The sequence below is a fragment of the Nerophis ophidion genome, linkage group LG06 (genome assembly GCF_033978795.1).
Source record: "Nerophis ophidion isolate RoL-2023_Sa linkage group LG06, RoL_Noph_v1.0, whole genome shotgun sequence".
Classification (NCBI taxonomy): Eukaryota; Metazoa; Chordata; class Actinopteri; order Syngnathiformes; family Syngnathidae; genus Nerophis; species Nerophis ophidion.
Genome location: NC_084616.1, coordinates 22,954,871 through 22,982,150, shown reverse-complemented (window position 1 = coordinate 22,982,150; position 27,280 = coordinate 22,954,871). Strand labels below are relative to the sequence as shown.

The 27,280-nt window shown below is 42.3% G+C and overlaps 2 protein-coding genes across 3 annotated transcripts in view; both read right to left on the bottom strand.

Annotated features, from left to right (window-relative positions):
* prkcz (protein kinase C, zeta) overlaps positions 1 to 8,663 on the bottom strand; it is a 208,396-nt gene extending 199,733 nt beyond the window's left edge. The window contains 1 exon segment of the mRNA XM_061903119.1: positions 8,356 to 8,663. Coding sequence (XP_061759103.1) covers positions 8,356 to 8,432 — 77 coding nt within the window. The 5' untranslated portion in view covers positions 8,433 to 8,663.
* Positions 8,664 to 17,000: 8,337 nt separating this feature from the next.
* Positions 17,001 to 27,280, bottom strand: part of LOC133554403 (tumor necrosis factor receptor superfamily member 5-like) — a 67,418-nt gene continuing 57,138 nt past the window's right edge. For both annotated transcript variants that reach the window (XM_061903114.1, XM_061903115.1), the window contains exons 6-8: positions 19,903 to 19,990; positions 19,651 to 19,812; positions 17,001 to 19,557 (exon numbers count right to left, since the gene is read on the bottom strand). In XM_061903114.1, coding sequence (XP_061759098.1) covers positions 19,527 to 19,557; positions 19,651 to 19,812; positions 19,903 to 19,990 — 281 coding nt within the window. In that variant the 3' untranslated portion in view covers positions 17,001 to 19,526. The remainder of the gene's footprint in view (positions 19,558 to 19,650; positions 19,813 to 19,902; positions 19,991 to 27,280) is intronic.

Genomic DNA, 27,280 nt, shown 5'->3' with positions numbered 1-27,280 from the left:
TCCATTTTGATATGTTTCCTTTTCAAAACCAATACAATATTTATTGTAACCATTAGAGACAGGGTCCCCTCACTTTTTGTGAATTTTAAAGGTCCCGGGGACCCAGAAGGGTCTCAGTCATTAAATTGTTAAAAAAACAAGTTTTTTTTAGTTTTTTTTACTTTCAACACTTAATATCTAAAGAGTTTTTTTTTTTTTTATGTAAAGATCTATGCCCTTTATATCCATGAAAAGCCTGTTTTTTCCATCAAACACACAAAATATGCAATATTTTCCCCCCCAAAAAATTCTAAATTAAACATTTTATGTGAAGGATTGGAGCATTGAATAGGACAATAATTCATACCAACATTGAATGTAATGTAAAAATAACAGTGGAATCGATTTTTAAATAACAGTAATTTGGTGTAAAACCAAATTTTAAATTATATTTACTATTAGTAAATATTAGTATTTTTGCAGCAATGACGAATGAAGAAAAAAAACAGCCTTTATGGCAGTTTTAAAATAGCGAACATTTTTCATTACAATACACCTGTTTGCTCTTTTTTTTACCCTTACGGGTTGTTTTTTTTGTTTGTTTGTTTTTGTTTTTCTAAATGTACAGACTTGTATTTCAATGCAGTTACAATCAGTACATTTATTTGTATCAACAATGGAAATATACTTACAGAGGCACTTTGGACTGTTGGCAACACGATCAACAAGCGTGTTGGATTACGTGAAGGCAAGAGTCCCGTTACTCAAAATCATTCGCTATTTAAAGGCCTACTGAAACCCACTACTACCGACCACGCAGTCTGATATTTTATACATCAATGATGAAATATTAACATTGCAACACATGCCAATACGGCCGGTTTAGTTTACTAAATTACAATTTCAAATTTCCCGCGGAATTTCTTGTTGAAAACGTCGCGGAATGATGACGAGTATGATGACGCGTGCGCGTGACGTCTCGAGTTGGAGGGGACGTATGAGCGCAGCACCACTAGCGGCTAAAAGTAGTCTCTTTTCATCGCGGCAATTCTGGACATCTGTAATGCTGAATCTTTTGCAATTTGTTCAATTAATTATGGAGAAGTCATAGTAGAAAGATGGCGGTGGGAAGCTTTAGCCTTTAGCCACACAAACACACGGTGTTTCCTAGTTTAAAATTCCCGGAGGTGAAGCTTTACTATGGATCAGAGCGGTCAAGCGAACATGGATCCCGACCACTTGTCAACCAGCAGGTTTCTGTCGTGCTGCTGCTGCCGTGACTAATTCCCTCAAAAACTGACGTCAAGACACCCGTGGACACACCCCTCCCACTATCAGATACTATATAATTCCACTAAAACACTAGCAACTTAATAGAAAGATAAGGGATTTCCCATAATTATCCTGTTAAATGTGTCTAAAAACATCTGAATCGCTCACAATGCAATCGCTTTTTTTTTTTTTAACTTTTTTTTTTTTTTTCTAGTCCTTCGCTATCAATATCCTCAGCCACAAATCTTTCATCCTCTCTCAAATTATTAGGGAAATTGTCGTTTTCTCGGTCCGAATAGCTCTTTTTGTTGGAGGCTCCCATTATAAACTGTGTGAAGATGTGAGGAGCCCGGGTGACGTCATCATCTGCGACTCCCGGTAAAGGCAATGCTTTCTTATTAGCGACCAAAAGTTGCGAACTTTATTGTCGATGTTCTCTACTAAATCCTTTCAGCAAAAATATGGCAATATTGCGAAATGATCAAGTATGACACATAGAATGGACCTGCTATCCCCGTTTAAATAAAAAAATCAAATTTCAGTAGGCCTTTAAGCTCATACGAGGGTGGGCCATACATGTGAACTCCCATGTTCATTCCTCTCACGCTTTGATATGCTGTCACGCCAAATTTCTTCCCCCCTACAAAAACCTTCCCCCCGGAAGACATTTGGCATGACCGCCTCTCCATTGCCTGAAGGACCCCAAAGAGGGTGGAAGGACCTTAAAGCAGCCCACACAGCTGCCTGTTTTAAAATGATCATAATTGGCTGATTGTCATTAGTGAAAAATAACGGTGAGAAAAAAATATTAACAGTCCAGCATGATAACCTTTCAAGCTATTTTTGCTTCGCTAATTTTGCAGCTGTAACCTTTAAGAGTTTAAGCTCTGGACTATAATTGATAGCTGTGGTCTTACACAAATAATAAATGAACCCACGCATCGCGACGGTAATACGATAGACCTAGTGCTTGTCAGGGGTATCACCGTTTCCAAAATTACGATATATTTATTCTAGTAAATAAATTTATATATATTTATTCTAGTATTGTCCGATCATTACCTTATAAAATTTGAGGTTCAGACGCATGTTTGTCAAACTAATAATAATAATAACTGCTATAGCAGCCGCAACATTAATACGGCCACAACGACAACTCTTGCTGACCTACTGCCCTCGGTAATGGCACCATTCCCAAAGTATGTGGGCTCTATTGATAGCCTCATTAACAACTTTAACGACGTCCTGCGCGAAACCATTGATAACATAGCACCGCTAAAGTTAAAAAAGGCTCCAAAAATGCGTACCCCGTGGTTTACAGAAGAAACTAGAGCTCAGAAATGATTATGTAGAAAGCTGGAACGCAAATGGCGCACGACTAAACTTGAGGTGCACCATCAAGCATGGAGTGATGGTTTAATAACTTATAAACGCAGGCTTACCTTAGCTAAAGCTAAATATTACTCAAATCTCATCCACCGTAATAAAAACGATCCTAAATTTTTGTTTAGTACGGTAGCATCGCTAACCCAACAAGGGACCCCTTCCAGTAGCTCCACCCACTCAGCTGATGACTTTATGCAATTCTTTAATAAGAAAATTGAAGTCATTAGAAAGGAGATTAAAGACAATGCGTCCCAGCTACAACTGGGTTCTATTAACACAGATACGGATGTATATAGGGTGGATACTGCCTTCCAAAATAGCTTCTCTCATTTTGAGAAAATAACATTAGAGGAATTGTTACAACGTGTAAATGGAATAAAACAAACAACATGTTTACTTGACCCTCTTCCTGGGAAACTTATCAAGGAGCTCTTTGTATTATTAGGTCCATCAGTGCTAAATATTATAAACTTATCACTTTCCTCGGGCACTGTTCCCCTAGCATTCAAAAAAGCGGTTATTCATCCTCTTCTCAAAAGACCTAACCTCGATCCTGACCTCATGGTAAACTCACCTTCCCTTTATTTCAAAAATCCTCGAAAAAATTGTTGCGGAGCAGTTAAATGAACACTTAGCGTCTAACAATCTATGTGAAACCTTTCAATCCGGTTTCAGGGCAAATCACTCTACGGAGACAGCCCTCGCAAAAATGACTAATGATCTATTGCTAACGATGGATTCTGATGCGTCATCTATGTTGTTGCTCTTCGATCTTAGCGCTGCTTTCGATACCGTCGATCATAATATTTTATTAGAACGTATCAAAACACGAATTAGTATGTCAGACTTAGCCCTGTCTTGGTTTAACTCTTATCTTACTGATAGAATGCAGTGCGTCTCCCATAACAATGTGACCTCGAACTATCAATCAATCAATCAATCAATGTTTACTTATATAGCCCTAAATCACTAGTGTCTCAAAGGGCTGCACAAACCACAACACAAACCACTACGACATCCTCGGTAGGCCCACATAAGGGCAAGGAAAACTCATACCCAGTGGGACGTCGGTGACAATGATGACTATGAGAACCTTGGAGAGGAGGAAAGCAATGGATGTCGAGCGGGTCTAACATGATACTGTGAAAGCTCAATCCATAATGGATCCACACAGTCGTGAGAACTATGTTTATGTAACGTGTGGAGTTCCCCAGGGGTCGGTCCTTGGCCCTGCACTCTTCAGCATCTACATGCTGCCGCTAGGTGACATCATATGCAAATACGGTGTTAGCTTTCACTGTTATGCTGATGACACCCAACTCTACATGCCCCTAAAGCTGACCAACACGCCGGACTGTAGTCAGCTGGAGGCGTGTCTTAATGAAATTAAAAAATGGATGTCCGCTAACTTTTTGCAACTAAACACCAAAAAAACGGAAAAGCTGTTTATCGGTCCTGCTAGACACCGACCTCTATTTAATAATACAACTCTAACATTTGACAACCAAACAATTAAACAAGGCGACTCGGGAAAGAATCTGGGTGTTATCTTTGACCCAACTCTCTCCTTTGAGTCACACATTAAAAGCGTTACTAAAACGGCCTTCTTTCATCTCCGTAATATCGCTAAAATTCGCTCCATTCTGTCCACTAAAGACGCTGAGATCATTATCCATGTGTTTGTTACGTCCCGCCTCGACTACTGGAACGTATTATTTTCGGGTCTCCCCATGTCTAGCATTAAAAGATTACAGTTGGTACAAAATGCGGCTGCTAGACTTTTGACAAGAACAAGAAAGTTTGATCACATTACGCCTGTACTGGCTCACCTGCACTGGCTTCCTGTGCACTCAAGATGTGACTTTAAGGTTTTACTACTTACGTATAAAATACTACACAGTCTAGCTCCATCCTATCTTGCCGATTGTATTGTACCATATGTCCCGGCAAGAAATCTGCGCTCAAAGGACTCCGGCTTATTAGTGATTCCCAAAGCCCAAAACAAGTCTGCGGGCTATAGAGCGTTTTCATTTCGGGCTCCAGTACTCTGGAATGCCTTCCCGGTAACAGTTCGAGATGCTATCTCAGTAGAAGCATTTAAGTCTGACCTTAAAACTCATTTGTATACTCTAGCCTTTAACTAGACTCCCTTTTTAGACCAGTTGATCTGCCGTTTCTTTTCTTTTTCTCCTATGTCCCACTCTCCCTTGTGGAGGGGGTCCGGTCCGATCCGGTGGCCATGTACTGCTTGCCTGTGTATCGGCCGGGGACATCTCTGCGCTGCTGATCCGCCTCCGCTTGGGATGGTTTCCTGCTGGCTCCGCTGTGAACGGGACTCTCGCTTCTGTGTTGGATCCGCTGTGAACGGGACTCTCGCTTCTGTGTTGGATCCGCTTTGGACTGGACTCTCGCGACTGTGTTGGATCCATTATGGATTGAACTTTCACAGTATCATGTTAGACCCGCTCGACATCCATTGCTTTCATCCTCTCCAAGTTTCTCATAGTCCTCATTGTCACCGACGTCCCACTGGGTATGAGTTTTCCTTGCCCTTATGTGGGCCTACCGAGGATGTCGTAGTGGTTTGTGTTGTGATTTGTGCAGCCCTTTGAGACACTAGTGATTTAGGGCTATAAAAGTAAACATTGATTGATTGATTTAAAGAGTCATATAACTTGGTATTGTCACGCCCTCATTGTGGTCCTTCATGCGTTAGAGGGGCTGTCAAGCCAAATGTCTTCCGGGGGGAAGGTTTTTGTAGGGGGGAAGAAATTTGGCATGACAATGCTCTCTCATATAATAGAACAGGACTTGTTGTTGACACTTATGCAAAATCCAGCACGTCAGTGATGCGCAATACAGTCCACTCTGATCTAAATAAGCACTGTCATACAAAAGGTGTTAAGGGTCTAATGTTGAGCATGATTATCAATAAACATTCTAAGCTACTGTATTTCCTGGAATAGCGCATGTAATATGCGCCTGCCTTGAATTACTGCCGGATCAAACTCGCTCCACAAATTTATAAGCGCATGCTTTCTTTTACCACCGGGTCAATTTCGTGACGTCACAAGTGATGCTTCCCCTTTCGTTATTTCCAAAATGGCGGAGGATAATTTTTGGGATTCTACTATGTGTAAACCAGGGGTTTTGTTCCACAGCCATACAGATCACACTGATGGTTGTGATATAAAACAACTTTAACACTCTTACTAATATGCGCCACACTCTGTGAACCCACACCAAACAAGAATAACAAACATATTTCTGGAGAACATCGGCTCTGTAACACATTATAAACGCAACATAACACATACCCAGAATGCAATGCATCCATGATTCTTACTGGCTATATTATACACCCCACTAGCACCAAACCCAGGGGTGAGAAGAGGTTTTAAATTTATTAGCGCCTGCTTACTTTTACCGCATGCCTTGAATAAGCGCAGGAGTGAGAAGAGGTTTTTAATTAATTAGCGCCCCGGCGGCTATTAAAGGAAATACGGTAATCTTTAATGTGTAAATAGTTAATGAGCTGCTTAAAAGGCACAAGCTAGTATAGTGAATCAAAAATGGGGCAAATTGTAACATAAAAAATGGTCCAAACCACAACAGGCTTTTAAAAAAGTAGTTGCGGACAGCAAATGGTCCCTTGGTCACACTTTGGACACCCTTGATCTGACAAAGACACATGAACACTTTCTGTAATGGCACAGTTGTATTTCCTGTTTTGAATAATTGACACGTTAGTCGTCACTATTGTGTACACCAATGGTTCTCAACCTTTTTTCAGTGATCTACCCCATGTGAAATTTTTTTTAATTCAAGTACCCCCTAATCAGAGCACAGCATTTTTGGTTGAAAAAAGAGATAAAGAATTCAAATACAGCACTATGTCCACAGTTTCTGATTTATTAAATTGTATAACAGTGCAAAATATTGCTCATTTGTAGTGGTCTTTTTTTAACTATTTGGAAAAAATAGATATAAAAATAACTAAAAACATGTTGAAAAATAAATAAGTGATTCAATTATAAATAAAGATTTCTACACACAGACGTAATCATCAACTTAAACTTCCCTCTTTGGGGATTTCTAATAGAGATCCATCTGGATTCATGAACTTAATTGTAAACATTTCTTCACAAAAAAAGAAATCTTTAACATCAATATTTATGGAATATGTCCACAAAAAATCTAGCTGTCAACACTGAATATTGAATTGTTGCATTTCTTTTCAGAGTTTATGAATTTACATTAATATTTTGTTGAAGTATTATTCACTAAATATTAGGGCTGTGAATCTTTGGGTGTCCCACGATTCGATTCAATATCCATTCTTGGGGTCACGATTTGATAATATATCGATTTTTTCGATTTGATTCGATTCTAGATTCAAAAACGATATATTTCCAATTCAAAACGATTCTGTATTCATTCAATACATAGGATTTCAGCAGGATCTACCCCAGTTTGCTGACATGCTAGCAGAGTAGTAGATTTTAAAAAAAAAAAAAAGCATTTATAATTGTAAAGGACAATGTTTTATCAACTGATTACAATAATGTAAATTTGTTTTAACTATTAAACGAACCAAAAATATGACTAATTTTATCTTTGTGAAAACATTGGACACAGTGTGTTGTCAAGCTTATGAGATGCGATGCAAGTGTAAGCCACTGAGACACTATTGTTCTTTTTTATTATTTTAAAAAATGTCAAATGATAATGTCAGTGAAGGATTTTTAATCACTGCTATGCTGAAATTATAATTAATAGTGATACTGTTGTTGATAATATTCATTTTTGTTTCATTACTTTTGTTTTGTTCTGTGTCGTGTTTGTGTCTCCTCTCAATTGCCCGGTTTATTGCAGTTCTGAGTGCTGCTGGGTCAGGTTTGGTTTTGGAATTGGACTGCATTGTTATGGTATTGCTGTATAGTGGTTTTTTTGGATTGATTAAAAAAATTAATAATGGAAAAAAAAAATCGATTTTTTAAAAATAAGAATCGATTCTGAATCGCACAACGTAAATGATTCGATTCGTATTCAAATCGATGTTTGCCCACACCCCTACTAAATATATTCATAAAGGATTTTTGAATTGTTGCTATTTTGAGAATATTTGAAAAAAAATCTCACGTACCCCTTGGCATACCTTCAAGTATCCCCAGGGGTACGCGTACCCCCATTTGAGAACCACTGGTGTACACCCTCGGAACAAATAAATGTGTTGTTTGTTTTTAGTTGTTGTTTTTTTCCAAACCTCTCCTTAATGCACACGGCATCAGAAACAATTGAGGGTGTGTGTTTATTGTCCTCAAGCTTTAATGATTCACAAAAGTACAATGAATTCCTGTCATTCATGTTTTACAAAACTTGTAATAAAAATGCAGTACGCGAGGAGAGGAAATTCGGCCAAATATGATCTGTGGAACACTAATAAGAACTGAAATGCAGCAGTTGTATCCACTTTTTGTTGTTTGTGTTTGAAGGAAAGCAGCACATTTGACGATGACACAGCAAAAAGAAGGTAGAAATAACCAAGCTTCTCAAAGTCCACATCACAAGTGTGGTGACGGAATAACAGTAATATTCACGGCCTGCCACCATTATCTGCTCAACAGGTGTCCGCCATTGTTTACGCACCGGCCGGCTACATAACAATGGCTGATGTTATTATTTCTTAGCTTTTTTTACAGTTTTGTCGCTACTTACCCGCAGTAGTGCGCTTTAATTTTCACCAACTCCGACTGCGGGTCCATTACGGATCCGTTTGACGCCAACATGTGCATTGTACAGTTCTGACAACCTCCTTAAGAAGGCCGATTTAAACCCCCTTCGTTACCAAAATAACAGTCCGGTACTTTCCGAACATCAAAAACCGTTCGAACATTAAAATCTGTTCAAACGACACATCGGGAAGTAAACTCGGAGACCGACTTGGAACTTTCCTGAACCGAGATAACATTGGGAGTTTCGCAGGCATCAGGTTTTTCTCCACAGGCAAAATGAGTTCCGCTTTTGACTTTCAAAATAAGACAATTACTTGAGAAGGTCCGTTAAATTATTGCAACTGCTTTTAGTTTGACAATTTGTTTTACCTGTTCAGTCGCTAGACCATCTATGAGAAACAACTTGACAATTTCTCACTGTTCACTATGGTAACCGCAGACAAAATTCACCTGCCCCGTTTTTTCTACTCCAAACACATTCCGACAGCTTTCTACTCCAAACAAAGCCTACAGGTAACTCCGGAGTGCCGAATGTATAGAAATTTAGCCACACTTCATCACACTAGCGTTTAATCAAATGGTGACTCATAATCCTATATCCAAATATAAATGGAAACTACATATGGGTAAATTATGATTTGTCTAAACACATAGCAATGATTGAGATAGTCATAGGATAAAAATTTTTTTGTCAATTTTTCCTAGAAGGAGCTGTCCCAATTGTGACCCCTAAATGTCAATTTATGAAAATATTTTTTATATTTTTTTCACCTGTATAATTTAAAGGCCTACTGAAATGAGATTTTCTTATTTAAACGGGGATAGCAGGTCCATTCTATGTGTCATACTTGATCATTTCGCGATATTGCAATATTTTTGCTGAAAGGATTTAGTAGAGAACATCCACGATAAAGTTCGCAACTTTCGGTGTTAAGAGAAAAGCTTTGCCTCTACCGGAAGTCGCAGACGATGACGTCACAAGTGTGGGGGCTCCTCACGTATTCACATTGATTTTAATGGGAGCCTCCAACAAAAAGTGCTATTCGGACCGAGAAAACGACAATTTCCCCATTAATTTGAGCGAGGATGAAAGATTCGTGTTTGAGGATATTGATAGCGACGGACTAGAAAAAGAAAAGAAAAAAAACGCGATAGCATGGGACGGATTCTGATGTTTTTAGACACATTTACTAGGATAATTCTGGGAAACCCCTTATCTTTCTATTGTGTTGCTAGTGTTTTAGTGAGATTAAATAGTACCTGATAGTCGGAGGGGTGTGTCCACGGGTGTCTTGAGGCCAGTTTCTGAGGGAAGTCACGGCAGATACAAGGGCAGATACAAGGACGGTGGAAACTCCACAGATCTCCAGTAAGAGGAGACTTTTTAACACAATTTTCTCACCGAAACCTGCCGCTTGACAAGTGGTCGGGATCCATGTTCGCTTGACCGATCTGATCCATAGTAAAGCTTCACCTCCGGGAATTTTAAACAAGGAATCACCGTGTGTTGGTGTGGCTAAAGGCTAAAGCTTCCCAACTCCATTTTTCTACTTTGCCTTCTCCATTATTAATTGAACAAATTGCAAAAGATTCAGCAACACAGATGTCCAAAATACTGTGTAATCATGCCGTTAAAGCAGACGACTTTTAGCTGTGTATGTACGCAGCGCTCATACTTCCTAAAAACCCGTGACGTCTTGCGTACACGTCATCATTACACAACGTTTTCAAGACGAAACTCCCGGGAAATTTAAAATTGCAATTTAGTAAACAAAACCGGCCGTATTGGCATGTGTTGCAATGTTAATATTTCATCATTGATATATAAACTATCAGACTGCGTGGTGGGTAGTAGTGGGTTTCAGTAGGCCTTTAACAGATCTTTATGCTTACGTTTAAAAACATGTTGAACGACATAGATTTATTGTTGGTGTTTTTTTTGTTTTTTTTATCAAAAAACTGCTCACAAAATCATGTCCCTAGTTTGTACGTCACTACCAGAACACAAGTGTTTTAGAGGCACGGCTAATTCTAAATAAAAAATTTTGACCAGGAAGTGACGTCACATTTCCGTGCCCTGATGGCTACACAGTGACTTACTTAATCCTATTGTTTTTTTTAAATAAATGTGGTCCAAAATATAAAAATCAGTGTGTATCTTTAAAAACTGCCACTACCAAACATATATTCTGTTTAATTACCGTATTTCCTTGAATTGCCGCAGGGCATATTGTATGCGCTTGCCTTGAATTAATGCCGGGTCAAACTCGCTTCGCAAAATAATTAGCGCATGCTTAGTATTACCGCCTGGTCAAACTCGTGACATCACCAGTGACACTTCCCCTGTCATCATTTTCCAAATGGAGGAGGCTGATATCAATACCGGTAATTTCATCCATCCATTTTCTACCGCTTATTCCCTTTCGGGGTCACGGGGGGCGCTGGCGCCTTGATTATTTTAAAACCTCTTCTCACTCCGGCACTTACCAAAGGCATGCAGTAAAAATTTGAGTGTGATGTAAGCTTGGACCTTAAATCCTACTGAATAGCTCTTAATTTTCTTCACTTTATGCGATTTCAAATTACCGCCTATTTGAAATCGCATAAATTACCGCCTATTTGAAATCGCATAAAGTGAAGAAAATTAAGAGCTATTCAGTAGGATTTAAGGTCCAAGCTTACATCACACTCAAATTTTTACTGCATGCCTTTGGTAAGTGCCGGAGTGAGAAGAGGTTTTAAAATAATCAACACATGCTTACTTTACCCGCATGCCTTTGGTAAGCGCAGGAGTGAGAAGAGGTTTTAAATTAATTAGCGCCCCGGCGGAAATTCAAGAAAATATGGTATGTTAACTTTTTCATATGTTTGCTAGCATTATTAAATTATAGTAAAAATTAGCTGGAGTTGTCACACTCGAAAAATTAAATTGCAAGTAGTTTAATCCAACCATTTTTTAGTGATGTGTTCACAAAGTCGGGCAGCATGGTGGGAAAAATGGTTTACTGCGTGTGCCTCACAATAAGAAGGTCCTGGGTTCGATTCCCGGGCTCGGGGTCTTTCTGTGTGCAGATGGCATGTTCTCCCCGTAACTGCTTTGGTTCTCTAAGGATACTCCGGCTTCCTCCCACCTCCAAAGATATACACCTGGGGCAGTGACGTGCAGTCAGGGCGTAGCCTCACCTGCCATCATGGAAAGATGAAAATGTAAAAAGAAAAAAAGATAATTATATTGTTATATGTGTCCAGTGATTATACTATAAAGTTATTTTCCATTTAACTTCACCAGTTTTAAATTATTTTTTTATTCAAAATCGCTTAGTTTTCTCATTTGCCGTTCAAATACTGAGAATTACTTGCGCTGAGTCACAGCCAGCTGAGCCTCCCCGTGGATTGCGCAATGACTCGGCTAACTGCTGGCAGCGGTGCAGTGAGACCGTATTGCTATATGAATTATATTATACATTTCCATAGTTTAGTTAGCTGAGGTATATAATGTACAGTGTATTTTGTCAACAACTGTATGTGTGTAACGTATTTCTTGTGCTGGGCAATCATAAAACGGCTGCTCAGACACACTTTGTGAGGCACCTGTTCTCCAGGCTCCTGGTGGTAGAGGGCGCTAGTGATCCCAGAGATCATTCATGCACTATTCGGCTAGGCTTGGGACATCTGAAGCCGGTATGTTTTAAAGTTGTCGCTTGCCTACATATCTTAAAACCAACCGTCCAACATTTTACAACTAATTGTAAACTTATAGGTGCCGACCATCAGGGCCGAGTTGCGACGAAAGAGTGTGTCGATGTTGAGATATTAAGCCGAGTTGGTAAGTGAATATGTTTGCTAATAGTAGCTATTAGCCGTACCCATGTATTTTCTATGGGCGGTTAGCATCGGGTTTTAATCCCGTTTCCTGCAATGTTTCTGATTCGATTTAAGTTATATTTATGTCGAGTCTTTATTTTGGGTACTTAAATATGGTGAATGAGTATTGCGGCGTTTTAAGGCCATCTGCATTTTTTATGCTACAGTAAAGACAATGAATGAACACTGCTGCTGGAGCGCGGTTACACATAGTGACAACACTGTGTACTGTTGTGTTTGTTATTTTGTACATACACGTGATTATTTATTATTGTTAATGTTAGCAGTATTATCCCTAATAATGATAATCCATCCATCCATTTTCTACCGCTTATTCCCCTTTGGGGTCGCGGGGGGCGCTGGTGCCTATCTCAGCTACAATTGTGCGGAAGGGGGAATACACCCTGGACAAGTCGCCACCTCATCGCAGTAATAATGATGATAATAAGTGTAATTTATACTAGCTAAAGTACCTGCTACATTAAGTTAAAGTACCAATGATTGTCACACAAACACTAGGTGTGGTGAAATTTGTCCTCTGCATTTGACCCATCCCCTTGTTCACCCCCTGAGAGGTGAGAGGAGCAGTGAGCAGCAGCGGCCGGGAATCATTTTTAGTGATTTAACCCCCAATTCCAACCCTTGATGCTGAGTGCCAAGCAGGGAAGAATGCTGGTATGAGCTTTAAATATAACCTGTTAACTGCTGCCAATCAAATGGTGAATAAGATACTCTACAGCAGGGGTCGGGAACCTTTTTGGGAGACAGAGCCATGAAAGCCAAATATTTCAAAATGTATTTCCGTGAGAGCCTTATAAAATTTTTAACACTGAATACAACTACAGTAGGGCAAAAAAGTATTTAGTCAGCCACCGATTGTGCAAGTTCTCCCACTTAAAATGATGACAAAGGTCTGTAATTTTCATCATAGGTACACTTCAACTGTGAGAGACAGAATGTGAAAAAAAAAATCCAGGAATTCACATTGTAGGAATTAAAAAATATATATTTGTAAATTATGGTGGAAAATAAGTATTTGGTCAACCATTCAAAGCTCTCACTGATGGAAGGAGGTTTTGGCTCAAAATCTCATGATACATGGCCCCATTCATTCTTTCCTTAACACGGATCAATCGTCCTGTCCCCTTAGCAGAAAAACAGCCCCAAAGCATGATGTTTCACCCCCATGCTTCACAGTAGGTATGGTGTTCTTGGGATACAACTCAGCATTCTTCTTCCTTCAAACACGACGAGTTGAGTTTATACCAAAAAGTTCTATTTTGGTTTCATCTGACCACATGACATTCTCCCAATCCTCTGCTGTATCATCAATTTGCTCTCTGGCAAATTTCAGACGGGCCTGGACATGCACTGGCTTAAGCAGGGGGACATGTCTGGCACTGCAGGATTTGATTCCCTGTCGGCGTAGTGTGTTACTGATGGTAACCTTTGTTACTTTGGTCCCAGCTCTCTGCAGGTCATTCACCAGGTCCCCCCGTGAGGTTCTGGGATTTTTGCTCACCGTTCTCATGATCATTTTGACCCCACGGGATGAGATCTTGTGTGAAGCCCCAGATCGAGGGAGATTATCAGTGGTCTTGTATGTCTTCCATTTTCTGATAATTGCTCCCACAGTAGATTTTTTCACACCAAGCTGCTTGGCTATTGTAGATTCACTCTTCCCAGTCTGGTGCAGGTCTACAATTCTTTTCCTGGTGTCCTTCGACAGCTCTTTGGTCTTAGCATAGTGGAGTTTGGAGTCTGACTGTTTGAGGCTGTGGACAGGTGTCTTTTATACAGATAACGAGTTCAAACAAGGGCCATTAATACAGGTAACGAGTGGAGGACAAAAGAGATTTTTAAAGAAGAAGTTACAGGTCTGTCAGAGCCAGATATCTTCCTTGTTTGAAGTGACCAAATACTTATTTTCCACCATAATTTACAAATAAATTCTTTAAAATTCCTACAATGTGAATTCCTGGATTTTTTTTTATCACATTCTGTCTGTCACAGTTGAAGTGTACCTATGATGAAAATTACAGACCTCTGTCATCATTTTAAGTGGGAGAACTTGCACAATCGGTGGCTGACTAAATACTTTTTTGCCCCACTGTAAATGCGTGCATTTTTAAGTAAGAACACAATTTTTTGAGTATAATAAGTCTCTTATTCTTTTTAATAACATTGTTATTCTAAAGTTAACCAATAATAAATATAATACTTCTTACCATTAATGCGACATCTTGAACAGGTGCGATAGAAAACGGATGGTTGGATTAAAATGCATGAGAATGTTTTATAATTTGAATGTTATTTTTAACACGGATTACCAGCGGAATTATTCATTACTTATCGTGTTAAGCAATGTCAGCTAAAATTGATCTTAGAGCCAGATGCAGTCATTGAAAGAGCAACATCTGGCTCTAGAGCCATAGGTTCCCTACCCCTGCTCTATAGGGTTCATATGTTTATAAATCTGACTGTGATGAAGTCAGTGCCTCACCAGCCATGAACCTCACCGCACGTCACTGACCTGGGGATAGGCTGATTGCCAACACTAAATAGTCCCTAGTGTGTGTGAGTGTGAATGTTGTCTAATTTTTTGGGGGTCTGCCCGAGTCCATCTGGGATAGGCTCCAGCACCCCCACAACCCCTCAGAGGCACAAGCGGTAGAAAATGGATGGTGTTCACCAAGTCCTACACGGCTTGTGTATGGATTTGTTTTTTTATATATGTATGTATTTATTATCCACTCTCCCTTGTGGAGGGGGTCCGGTCCGATCCGGTGGCCATGTACTGCTTGCCTGTGTATCGGCTGGGGACATCTCTGCGATGCTGATCCGCCTCCGCTTGGGATGGTTTCCTGCTGGCTCCGCTGTGAACGGGACTCTCGCTGCTGTGTTGGATCCGCTTTGGACTGGACTCTCGCGACTGTGTTGGATCCATTGTGGATTGAACTTTCACAGTATCATGTTAGACCCGCTCGACATCCATTGCTTTCCTCCTCTCTAAGGTTCTCATAGTCATCATTGTCACCGACGTCCCACTGGGTCATTATTGTCACCGATGTCCCACTGGGTGTGAGTTTTCCTTGCCCTTATGTAGGCCTACCGAGGATGTCGTGGTGGTTTGTGCAGCCCTTTGAGACACTAGTGATTTAGGGCTATATAAGTAAACATTGATTGATTGATTGATTATTGTTATATACAGGTGTATGTATGTATACATGTACTATATGTGTAAAGTATGTATGTATATGTGTGTGTACATGTATATGTGAATATACAGTATATGTGTGTGTATATATGTATACATACATATGTATTTTTTGCAGCTGGGCCGTCCACCCCTTACGGATGCCCGTCTTGGTTAGAAGCCGCTGGGTTTGGTACCCGCGTCTATTGTAGCAACTGACTGTGCAGAAAGTCTTTACACTATGCGCTTCAGCATCAGCTGACCTCTCTCTGTCAGTTTACGTGGCCTACCACTTGGTGGCTGACTTGCTGCTGTTCCCAAACTCTTCACTTTTCTTCTATCAAAGTTGACTTTGGAATATTAAGGAGCAAGGACATTTCACGACTGGATTTGTTGCACAGGTGGCATCATATGACAGTTCCACGCTGGAAATTACTGAGAGCAGCCCATTCTTTCAAAAATGTTTGTAGAAACAGTCTCCATGTATAAGTGCTTGATTTTATACACCAAGTAATTAGGACACCTCATTCTTGAAATTTGGATGGGTGGCCAAATTCTTTTGGCAATATAGTGTAGATACAACTAGCCTAAATAGCATGTTAGCATGAATTAGCTTGCAGTCATGCAGTGACCAAATATGCCGGATTAGCACCCCACACAAGTCAAGAACATCAACAAAGCTCACCTTTGTGCATTCACACACAGCATAAAACGTTTGGTGGACAGAATGAGACAAAGGAGTGGCATAAAACACGTCTTTCTGTGGCAGCGTCAGAGAAACTACGTGTAAACAAACGTCGGGGAGTTCAGGAATCGCTGAAAAGGTGCTTGCCAAATGCTCTCATCAATTAAGCATGTTTAATATAAACAGTGGGCTTTCTAACAATTAGGAAGGTTTGTGTCATGTTTGTCCTCCTGCACAAAACCATACTAAAACAAAAAATATATTTAATATATAAACATTTGTTTTTCCATTTTCATATATTTTTGAAAAATCTACAGGGAGTCACTGGGGCAGCGCTAAAGAGTTGCGTGGTTCTATAGCCACGGGTTGCTGACCCACGAGCTAGGCGAACACACTTCTACAGAGCGGAAAATATCTCGTGGCGTACCCCAGGGATCAACTCTGGGGCCAAAATTGTTCAATCTTTGTACAAATGACATGTGTAAAGTTACAAAGGACTTAAAGTTAGTATTATTTGCAGACAACACAACTGTGTTCTGTTCAGAAGAGAACTCACATAAGATAATACAAATAATAACAGAATAAATGAACAAATTAAAAAGATGTTTTGACAAAAACTGACTAAACGGACGAATAATGATATTCGGTAACAGTAGAAGAGAAAGTCAAACACAAATACAAAAAGACAGAGTTGACATTGACAGAGTTAAAAAAAAAACATGTTTGGGTGTAATAGTAGATGATAAAATGAACTGGAAATGTCATAAATATACAACATAAGGTGCCAAGAAATATGTCTATAATGAGTGACGCAAAACATATCCTCTACTGCTCGCTAGTGTTACCATATCTGAGTTATTGTGCACAAAGATGAGGAAACAACTTCAAAAGTACACTTTATTCACTTGCTGTGTTACAAAAATATCAGTTAGAATAATACATGATGCTGGAGATAGAGAAAACACAAAAATCTTTATCACAAATATTGAAATGTAATGATTTAGTGCATTTGCAAACAGCTAAAATTATGTATAAAACAGACTAAAACTTACTACCCAAGAATGTACAACAATTCTTCTCAGTAAGAGGATGAATATAACCTTAGAGGAAAATGTGATTTAAAACATTTGTATGCACATACAACACTGACAACCTTTAGCATATCAGTATGTGGAATTTAATAATGGGATGCATCAAAAAAATAAATAAAACACAGCACTAATATGACTCAGTTTAACAGACTGTTCAAACTACAAATGTTCCCAAAGTACGGAAAAGATTAGTTAGGATGACCATCTAGAAAAATGTTTATGTTTCAATGAGATAATGATTATGTATGTATTTATTATTTGTTTTACTAACTATGGTATATTATATTGCAGGGGGTAAATATATATATATATATATATATATATATATATATATATATATATATATATATATATATATATATATATATATATATATATATATATATTACGTTGTGCGATTCAGAATCGATTCTCATTTTTAAAAAATCAATTTTTATTTTTTTATTTTTTTTATTTTTATTTTTTATTTTTTATTTTTTAATCAATCCAATAAACCACTACACAGCAATACCATAACAATGCAATCCAATTCCAAAACCAAACCTGACCCAGCAACACTCAGAACTGCAATAAACAGAGCAATTGAGAGGAGACAAACACGACACGGAACAAACCAAAAGTAATGAAAACAAAAATAAATATTATCAACAACAGTATCAATATGAATTATAATTTCAGCATAGCAGTGATTAAAATCCATCACTGACATTATCATTAGATGTATAGTACCTTATTGATTCCTTCGGGAGATTAGACATTTATAAAAATAATAAAAAAGAACAATAGTGTCAGTGGCTTACACTTGCATCGCATCTCATAAGCTTGACAACACACTGTGTCCAATGTTTTCACAAAGATAAAATAAGTTATTTTTTGGTTCGTTTAATAGTTAAAACAAATTTAAATCATTGCAATCAGTTGATAAAACATTGTCCTTTACAATTATAAAAGCTTTTTTTTTTTAATCCACTACTCTGCTAGCATGTCAGCAGATCCTGCTAAAATCCTATGTATTGAATGAATACCAGCTGGGAAGATCACCGGCAGCGGGTGGGGGAGTCCTTGAGGCGGGCGGGGCTCACCGCCAACCCGGCGAAGTGCGCGGTTGGCCGGAGGTAGGTACAGTATCTGGGGTACCACTTGGGGAGGAGGCTGCAGCCGCAGGTTGACAAGATGGCGGCGATTGCGGCCTGTCCACCCCTCAAGACTAAAAAAGAGGTGAGGTAGTTTGTGGGACTGGCGGGCTACTACCGTCGATTTATTCCCCGGTTTGCGGACCTGACCAGCCCACTGACGGACCTAACCGGAAAGGGTGCTCCAGACCTGGTCCAGTGGATGGAGCGGTGCCAGCAGGTGTTGGAGGAGGTAAAGAAAGCACTCTGTGAGCCAAATTTTAACATCCCTTTCTGTCTGCAGGCGGACGCGTCGGGCCGGGGATTGGGGGCAGTTTTGACCCAGCGGGGGGAGGGCGTCGATTGCCCCATACTTTACATCAGCCGGAAATTGTCGGACTTGGAGGCGAGGTACAGTACGGTGGAGAGGGAGTGCCTCGCCATCCGGTGGGCGGTCGGGGCTCTCCGCTACTACCTGCTGGGGCGGGCCTTCAGTCTCTGCTCGGATCACAAACCTCTCCAGTGGCTCTACCATATGAAGGACGCCAATGCGCGGATCACCCGGTGGTATCTCGAATTACAACACTACAACTTCCAGGCCGTCCACAGGCCGGGGGACGCAGATGGCCATGGCCGACTTCCTCTCTTGCCCCGCTATTCGGGGGGGGGGAGTGGGCGCGGCCGGACGGGTGCCCGGCCTGTGTCTGGAAGTGGAGGCATGTGGAGAGGGGCGTGTTCCACGCTTCCCCTGCGGGCGGGGTGTGTGCCGGGGCCGGCCATGAAGCAGGCAACAGGTGAATGGATACCTCAGCTGGAACGAGTTATCTAATCACCTGTTCCCTTTGTTAGCAGCGCTGTAGACCATGAAGCGAGATAGCTTTTGTGGATGTGGTCATCTTGATTTCCGACCTCGTAACAAGAACACTCATCACTCGGCAGCTGCCATGCAAGGCCCTCACCACGGCCCATCAGGAGCAATGTGGGTGAAGTGTCTTGCTCAAGGACCTAACGGACGTGACTAGGATGGCAGAAACCGGGGATGGAACCAGGATCCACGGTTGCTAGCACTGCCGTTCTCCCAACCGAGCCACGCCGTCCCAAAATGTCTGGGAAAGTTTGTGCTCAGTGTGGTCTGTCTCTCTCCGTGGGAACAGGGGTTCTCGGCGGTGCTAATGTTACTTTATTCCTGCGATGATGACAGGACTTTCACAGCTCATTGCTTTCGCCTGGTTGAGATCTGTTACAGCCAAAAAGAAATTAACGTTAACTGATGATCGCGTTAACTTTGATAGCCTTACTATGCAATTAAAAATATTTATAGAACACCAACCTATATTTTTTAAATATGTACGATAGGATGATGAATATGCCAAAAAATACAACGAAAACAATTGCAGCCGTTATTTTTCCACGATAACGTTCATTTGTTCCGCATTTGGCATCAGTTGACGGAGTCCCTGGTTGTATCAAACAGAGATTTTGGGATTCACAACTGGCGGATCAGACAGAAGGATCAATTAGTCAGGTAGCGATCACTAAGTTTGTGCTGGAATAAATCAGGGGTGGAACAAAATTCACTTACTTTGTGTGTGGCTGACATGTTGTGGAAATTCCGTTGGAAAAGGTTTGATCGCTGCAGTTTGAGCACACCGTGTCTGAAAAGGCTGTTCCTGTAAAGGGAAAATCAATTACACTCATTTCCTGAAGCAAACATTAAACATACAGTCGTCCCTTTTCGCTTTTTTTCAAGTTTTTAAAGCAATTTTGACGTATTCATGGCCTAAATTAAAGACGCTGTTTGCAACACTACCAGCTACCATTAGTAGAAGAACATATGCAGTATCTTTTTAATGTCTTAAAATAAGTCTTGTATATATTACGGTACAGTGTTTGTCTTATTTGACATGCGTCAGGAGGTTATGTAATCCTTGGCGCTGGTTTGTCAGTCAGGAAGGGGTGATTATATTTTGAGCCTGATTCGGATTGTTTCTACGTTACTTTACATTTACGGTACTATCTTTAGGCTTCTGAGTGTGTGTGTGTGTGTGTGTGTGTGTGTGTTTGTGTGTGATAGGACTGGGCGATATATCAATATACGCGATACATTGTTTCTGTGCAATATAGAAAATGACTATATCGTAATATTGGAGTAGACGTTCTCACGCAGTTGTTTTTAGCTGCGGGCATTACACTACAGGCTCTCCTCGCTCTTTCCTGTGTCTCCTTCTCACAGACAAGCTGGCACACATTCTTACATACGTCACATACTGTCACGTCATACGTCACATACGTATACGCCCAGCAGAGAGGTAGCGGTGTGGCTAACGTTAGCTGTGATGCTAGCGGGTTGTTGCGAGAGAAAGAAGGTGCGAATCTCGTAACAAATGAAGGAAGAATTTTGGGTATATATATATATATGTAAGGAGGTGAACTGATGTGGGGAGACTGCAGAGTTTCTTTCAGAAGTTTGTGACAGTTTTCAGGGAAGCCGCCAGGGGGCGCCACTTTGTGATCGGTTTACTGTTGTCTGTGAATGTTCTTCTTTGTTGGTTGTGGCCATCTTAGGTCACAACTCCATGTCCTCTTCTAAGGTAAGCATGAAGGGACCAGGCTCCCCAGTTAAAAGATGTAAAAAAGTTCTTGTTTTGCACTATTAAGCCTATTTATTCACAAAATATGATGACTAAGAGTTATATTAAGGTGGGGGTTTTGTAAATTGTGAAGAGACTGGGGATTTTGTTAACTTTTTATGCCAGTGTGTGTGTTAGCCTAGAAACATGTTAGGCTAGGACATGTTTTGGTTCTTTTCATACGATTATACACTCACTCAGTCATTTATGCCAACACGCACGCACGCACACACGCACGCACGCACACGTTACCTGCTGGGTATATTACTGGTCACGATGACAGAAGTTGATTGTTTTAGAAGATATAAAGTGTTATAGTGTGACATATTTTGTATTTGGACAACTCCATGTCATTTTCTAAGGTGAAGCTTTGAGATAAAGACGACTCCACCCAGATCCTATGCTTTCTTGACCGGTCTTTCTCTCCGTCTTCCCACGCACACAAAAATACAACACACAACGCAGAGACTTTATAAGGAGACTGAGGACTAGACGGACCCAGGATAGGGGAAGCCAGCTTCAAGGGTTACAACTGGTGCCGTGACCCGGATCTGCGGATGCCACACAAGGGCAGGAGGAGGAGTTAAGAGGGGAAAGAAGGAAAAACATTTCTGTTAAAAATATCCTTTTTCAATTTTTATTCTTTATGGGAATGTTTTATGGTGTCTGTGACATACTCTGGAAAAACAAAAAAACAAAAAAAACACAGTCACACAATCACAATCCAACACAACTGCCACCACATACACATACTCTCTCTCACACAACACACTATACATACCTCAATACATGCACCCAAGTTATCTAAGCCTGCAGCACTTTTGAATTCTGAAGATGCAGAGTCTCCGCGTAGGTACCCCTAGTCGACCCCCGACACAAGTTCACTCCACCGGGAGACATACTTTAAATCGACATGCTGGCATAGTGGACCATGATCCTGATGAAGGGGTGTCACCTCAGTGTATTGTCCACATGATGGCCCACTCTAAACATGACATGGACCCCCAACAGGCTGGTAGGCCCAGAACGACAAAAACGGAGTCCCATCAAGTCAAAACTGCACAGCCCTATGTGTCACCGGTATCAGCCAGCATGCAACCTGCAGCTGCCACTACAGTGCTCCCCAATGCTGAACATGTCCATACATCCAGTAAACAGCCCCACCCAACCACTGTGCCAACCCTGTCATCCCCCATATCCAACTTTTATGATGCTGCCCCCATTTCATGGCTAGACTCTGCCTCCATAGCCTAGGGGGCTGCTGCCCACTTGCCCGTCCCAATTAGCAAAACCCCAGGACAGGATATCAGGTGCGTCCCACTACCCAGGCCACACCTCCCCCAATATGTATGAACCCCAAGCGAACAGTCCCTATCCATTAGTCCCGACCCACCCCCATGAATTCCCACAGATTTCAGAGCCTAAATTGCAAGCCACCACTCACACCCCTAGGACTGGGATAAACAATGCTGCCTGGTCCCCTGATTGGTACACTGCCCAAGCAGCCACATATAACCCACCAAATCTCCTGCTGCCTGCTCCAGGTCCTGCTGTATCAACATCCATGTTCACTTACCAACATGCGCCCCGAGCTGTGTTTCCCACCACAGGAAAGGCCAGGTATAGCACAATGCAACCTGCACCTGTTGGGTTCACCCAGACACACCAAGTGAGGAACGTCCAGATCTTCAGTGGAGGCCCTGACTGTAGAGTCCTCATTGAAGACTGGATACGGGATATGCAGTATCTTCTGGAAGCGGGTGGGCTGCCAGCACATCTCTGTTTTGCAACAATTGTGCATCACTTGAGCGGTGAGGCCAGGAGGCTGATTCTAAATCTCCCCCTCCAAGAACAGCATCCTGAGAGAGCATTTGAGGAGCTGAGGGCCGAATACGGAGACATGCAAAGGTCTCTGGATCCTCTGGCAGACTTTTATGAGAGAAGCCAGCGTCCCGAAGAAACCGCATGCTCCTATGCTATTGCGCTAGAAGCAACCCTCCGTTCAGTTGAGGAGTCTCAGTGTGGGGGCCAACCGTACCCAGACCGTGATGCCAAACTCACACGTCAGTTCCTTAGGGGGTTAAATGATGAAGGGGTGTATCTCAGGATTTCCCCCTTGAAACCTAGGCTCATGAGTTTTTGTGAACTTCAAGAGGAACTACGAAGTCTGGCAAGGGAGACAAGGAGGTTTCAGCCTCAACAGAAATTAAAGAAACCATTTACCCAGGTTCACATGGCGGCCAGAGAACAGCAAGGGGCGGCAAAAGAGATGACTGATGCAGTAAAACCCTCCTCCGAGCTGTCCACACTGACTATGCTAATAGAGAAACTAACTCTGAACCAAGAGGAGCAGGTCAAAAGGCTTGCACAGCTAGAATCAAAACTAGTTTTCTTACAAACCCCTGCTCCAACCAGACCACTGTCAGCAGTGAGGAATGACAGGGAAGTTGCCAGGTTGGTGTGCTATCGTTGTGGGAAGGCCGGACATATGGCCAGAGTATGTAGAACTCTAATGCCTAATAATTACCTGAACACAAACCCACAACATTCTCAGGTTTTCCCCCCAGAGGACACAGCACAACACGACACGGCGCAGGCCGGATCTTCTTTAAACGCATAAAGCCTGTGGTAGAAGGGGAAACCATGGGCAAACACTTAGTTTCCCAAACAGAAGAGCGAGGAGAGGAGAAGAGAACACCCGTGGTGGTTCCCAGGAATGAGGGGGATGTGGAGGTCAATGGTGAAATGTGTAGGACTTTAATTGACTCAGAATCACAAATAACCAGCATTACCTATGAGTTTTGGCGTAGGCACCCTGAATTGTGCCAGCAGAAGCTTCAGCCTTCCAATATTCCAGTGGAAGGGGCAGGTGGCCAGGATGTCCCTCACCAATGTGTGCTGCTTGTCCAACTGAAGGTTTTTGGAAAAGAATATGCCAGTGTACCAGCCTTTGTGGTCCCTGAAACAGAGTACAGGTCCATGGTTCCTTTGCTGGTGGGGACGAATGTCATACGGGCCTCGAGACAACACCCTCAAGACACTTATGGGCTGCAATTCCTCCAATGCATCAACGATACCCATCCAGAATGGCATTCTGCATTACTTGAGATGGAACAAACGGGGCCTGGTGGTCTAGACGGCAGAGTGGGCCCTGTTCGGTATTATGGGGAGCAAGTGTTGGTGCCTGCAGGCAGTGAAACTGTTGTGAAGTGCAAGGTAATGAAGGGACCCAAGAAACAATCATATACTGCACTCATTGAAGCCAAGCCCTCTCTGAAGCTTCCAGTGGGCCTCGTTGTTGGCAGAGTCGTGGCTAATGTGACCAAGCAGCAGGTTCCGGTCCAAGTGATGAACCTGTCTGAACAAACAGTTGTTATTAGGTCCGGCACTCAGCTGGCAGAGGTCTTTCTGATTCAGGAAGTACTGCAAACAGTGGAAAGGGGCCATGGGAGGGGTCAAAACACCAAGATGGGAGTGCCTGGCACCAGTGTATGTCAAATGCATGAGCAAAGGGTGAGCAATAATAAAGGCCTAGCATCATGTTGTGTAGATTTGAGTGGTGCAGCCATAGATGATGAGGAGCAACACTCTAGGCTCGAAGAGCTTGTAGGGAGGAACAGTGATGTTTTCTCCCAGTACTCATTAGATTATGGACACACAACAACGGTCCAGCATGAAATACCACTGGTGGACCCAAAACCATTTTGGCTCCCGTACCGTAAAATACCACCCGCCCAGTGGGAGGGCGTCAAGAAGGCTCTCACGGAGATGGAAGAGGCTGGTGTAATTCGTCCAAGCAAAAGCCCTTATGCTTCCCAGATGGTGGTGGTTATTAAGAAGGATGGGTCCCTGAGAATATGCGTGGACTACAGGAAGGTGAATCTGTGCAGCACAAGGGATGCTTTTCCATTGCCAAGGATAGAGGATGCACTGGAAGCATTGGAGCAGTCAAAGTATTTCTCCACCCTCGACCTCACCCCTGGGTACTGGCAGGTGGAAATAGCAGAGCAAGATAAGCACAAAACAGCTTTCAGCACACCCATGGGGCTGTACGAGGCTAACAGAATGCCATTTGGGTTACAAAATGCCCCATCAACTTTTCAGAGATTGATGACCTGTTGTTTTGGAGACCTAAACTACGTCAATCTGCTCATCTATCTTGACGACATCATTGTCTTTGCAAAAACCTTTGACGAACACCTGGAGAGGCTTCAAGTGGTGTTTGATCGGCGACGGGAACACGGGCTGAAGCTGAAGCCTTCCAAATGCCATTTGATGAAGAAGGAGGTTCAGTACCTAGGGCACCTGGTGTCAGCCGAAGGTATCAGGACTGACCCAGAGAAGATAAATACAGTGACTGACTGGAAACGCCCCACTAACCGCAAAGAGATACAGCAGTTCCTGGGCTTCACAGGCTACTACAGGCGGTGTGTGGGAAGTTATGCAAAGCTGGTTGCGCCTCTATATCGTCTCACTTCGGGAGACCCAAGAAAGAAGAAAAGGGGGGCCAAGACATCTTTTGACCCACCTCCCCAGTTCCATTGGATGGAAGATTGCGAGGCTGCATTCCAACGTCTGAAGCAAAGACTTACCACAGCACCGGTCCTCGCCTACCCAGACTACAACCTACCATTCTTGTTGCAGACTGATGCGTCTGGGGAAGGTCTGGGTGCTGTTCTTGCTCAGATTCAAAATGGGAAGGAGCGTGTCCTTGCGTATGCCAGTAGAGGGTTGCATCCATCTGAAACGCGTTACCCGGCCCACAAGTTAGAGTTTTTAGCTCTCAAGTGGGCGGCAACAGAAAAGTTTTATGACCACCTGTATGGGCACAAATTCTCTGTCATCACCGATAACAATCCACTGAAATATGTGATGACGACTGCAAAATTGGACGCGACTGTTCAGCGCTGGGTGTCCCACCTGTCAATGCTGGTCTTTGATATTCAATACCGTCAAGGAAAATGCAATGCCAACGCAGATGCTTTGTCCAGACTACCCAGTCGGGAGGTCGCACAAGCCCTGCAGACATGTCCACAGCGGTTCAAGTCCAGGAACAGTGAGAGGAAGTCTCTGAGATCAGATGAGGTAGTCGAAAATACAGCACATGTTGAGACAGACTACCTTCAAGGACCACAGCCAAGCAATCCTGAGCTGCTAACTGAGTCCTATGATGGTATTGGGAAAGATTCACTGCCTGCAATGACAAAGCAGCAAGTTAGGATTGGCCAAAGAGATGACCCTGTGCTTGGACCAGTGCTGCACCATCGGTCTCTGAACACCAAACCTAAGAGGAGCGATAGTGTGGAAGGAGAGGCACAGGTGGGCATTCTCCTGAAGGAATGGAAGAGGTTAGTGGTCAAAGACAGCATCTTCTACCGCAAAGTTTATGATGCACAAAGAGGGCCACTTGAGCAGTTGGTTCTGCCCATGGAGCTACAGCGGTGTGCTAAGATGGCCCTCCATGATGATTCAGGCCATTTGGGTCCGGACCGCACATTTGCACTGATGAGGGAACGTTTTTACTGGCCCAAGATGTTCCATGGTGTGAACAGTGCGAGAGGTGCTGTCTCAGAAAGACTCCCACAGCAGGGTCTTAGAGCCCGCCTCGTCAGTATCCACACCAGTGCACCGATGGAATTGGTCTGTATAGACTTTCTGACATTGGAGAGGTCCAGAGGTGGGATCGAGAATCTGCTGGTTGTAACGGATCACTTCTCTCGTTTTGCACAAGCTTACCCGACCAAAGATCAGAAGGCACGCACAGTGGCAAAGGTGTTGTGGAGGAACTTTCTCTGCCGTTTTGGATTCCCTGCTAGACTTCACGCTGATCAAGGTCGAAACTTTGAGAGCACTGTTGTGAAGGAGCTGTGCAGGATCACTGGAATCACAAAGTCTCACACAAGCTCTTATCATCCACAGGGAAATGGAACCACCGAAAGATTTAACAGGACCCTGATGGATATGTTGGGAACACTGAATCCTCAAGAGAAGCCCCGCTGGCATGAACATGTGGACGCTATGACACATGCCTATAACTGTACGCGCCATGACTCAACGGGTTACCCGCCATACTTTTTAATGTATGGCAGACATCCCAGACTGCCCATTGACCTTGTCTTAGGGCTGCCAGAGAACAACGAGCCATGTGAATACAGTGAATACGTGCAAGCCCTCATGGACTGCCTGAGAGATGCTTATGATAAGGCCAACCAGATGTCCAGACACGCCAAAGAACAACAGAAAAAACAATATGATCGCAAGGCGAAGCCTCAGGAATTTAAGCCCGGGGACAGGGTGCTTGTCAAAATGTGTTACATTGAAGGTCGGCAG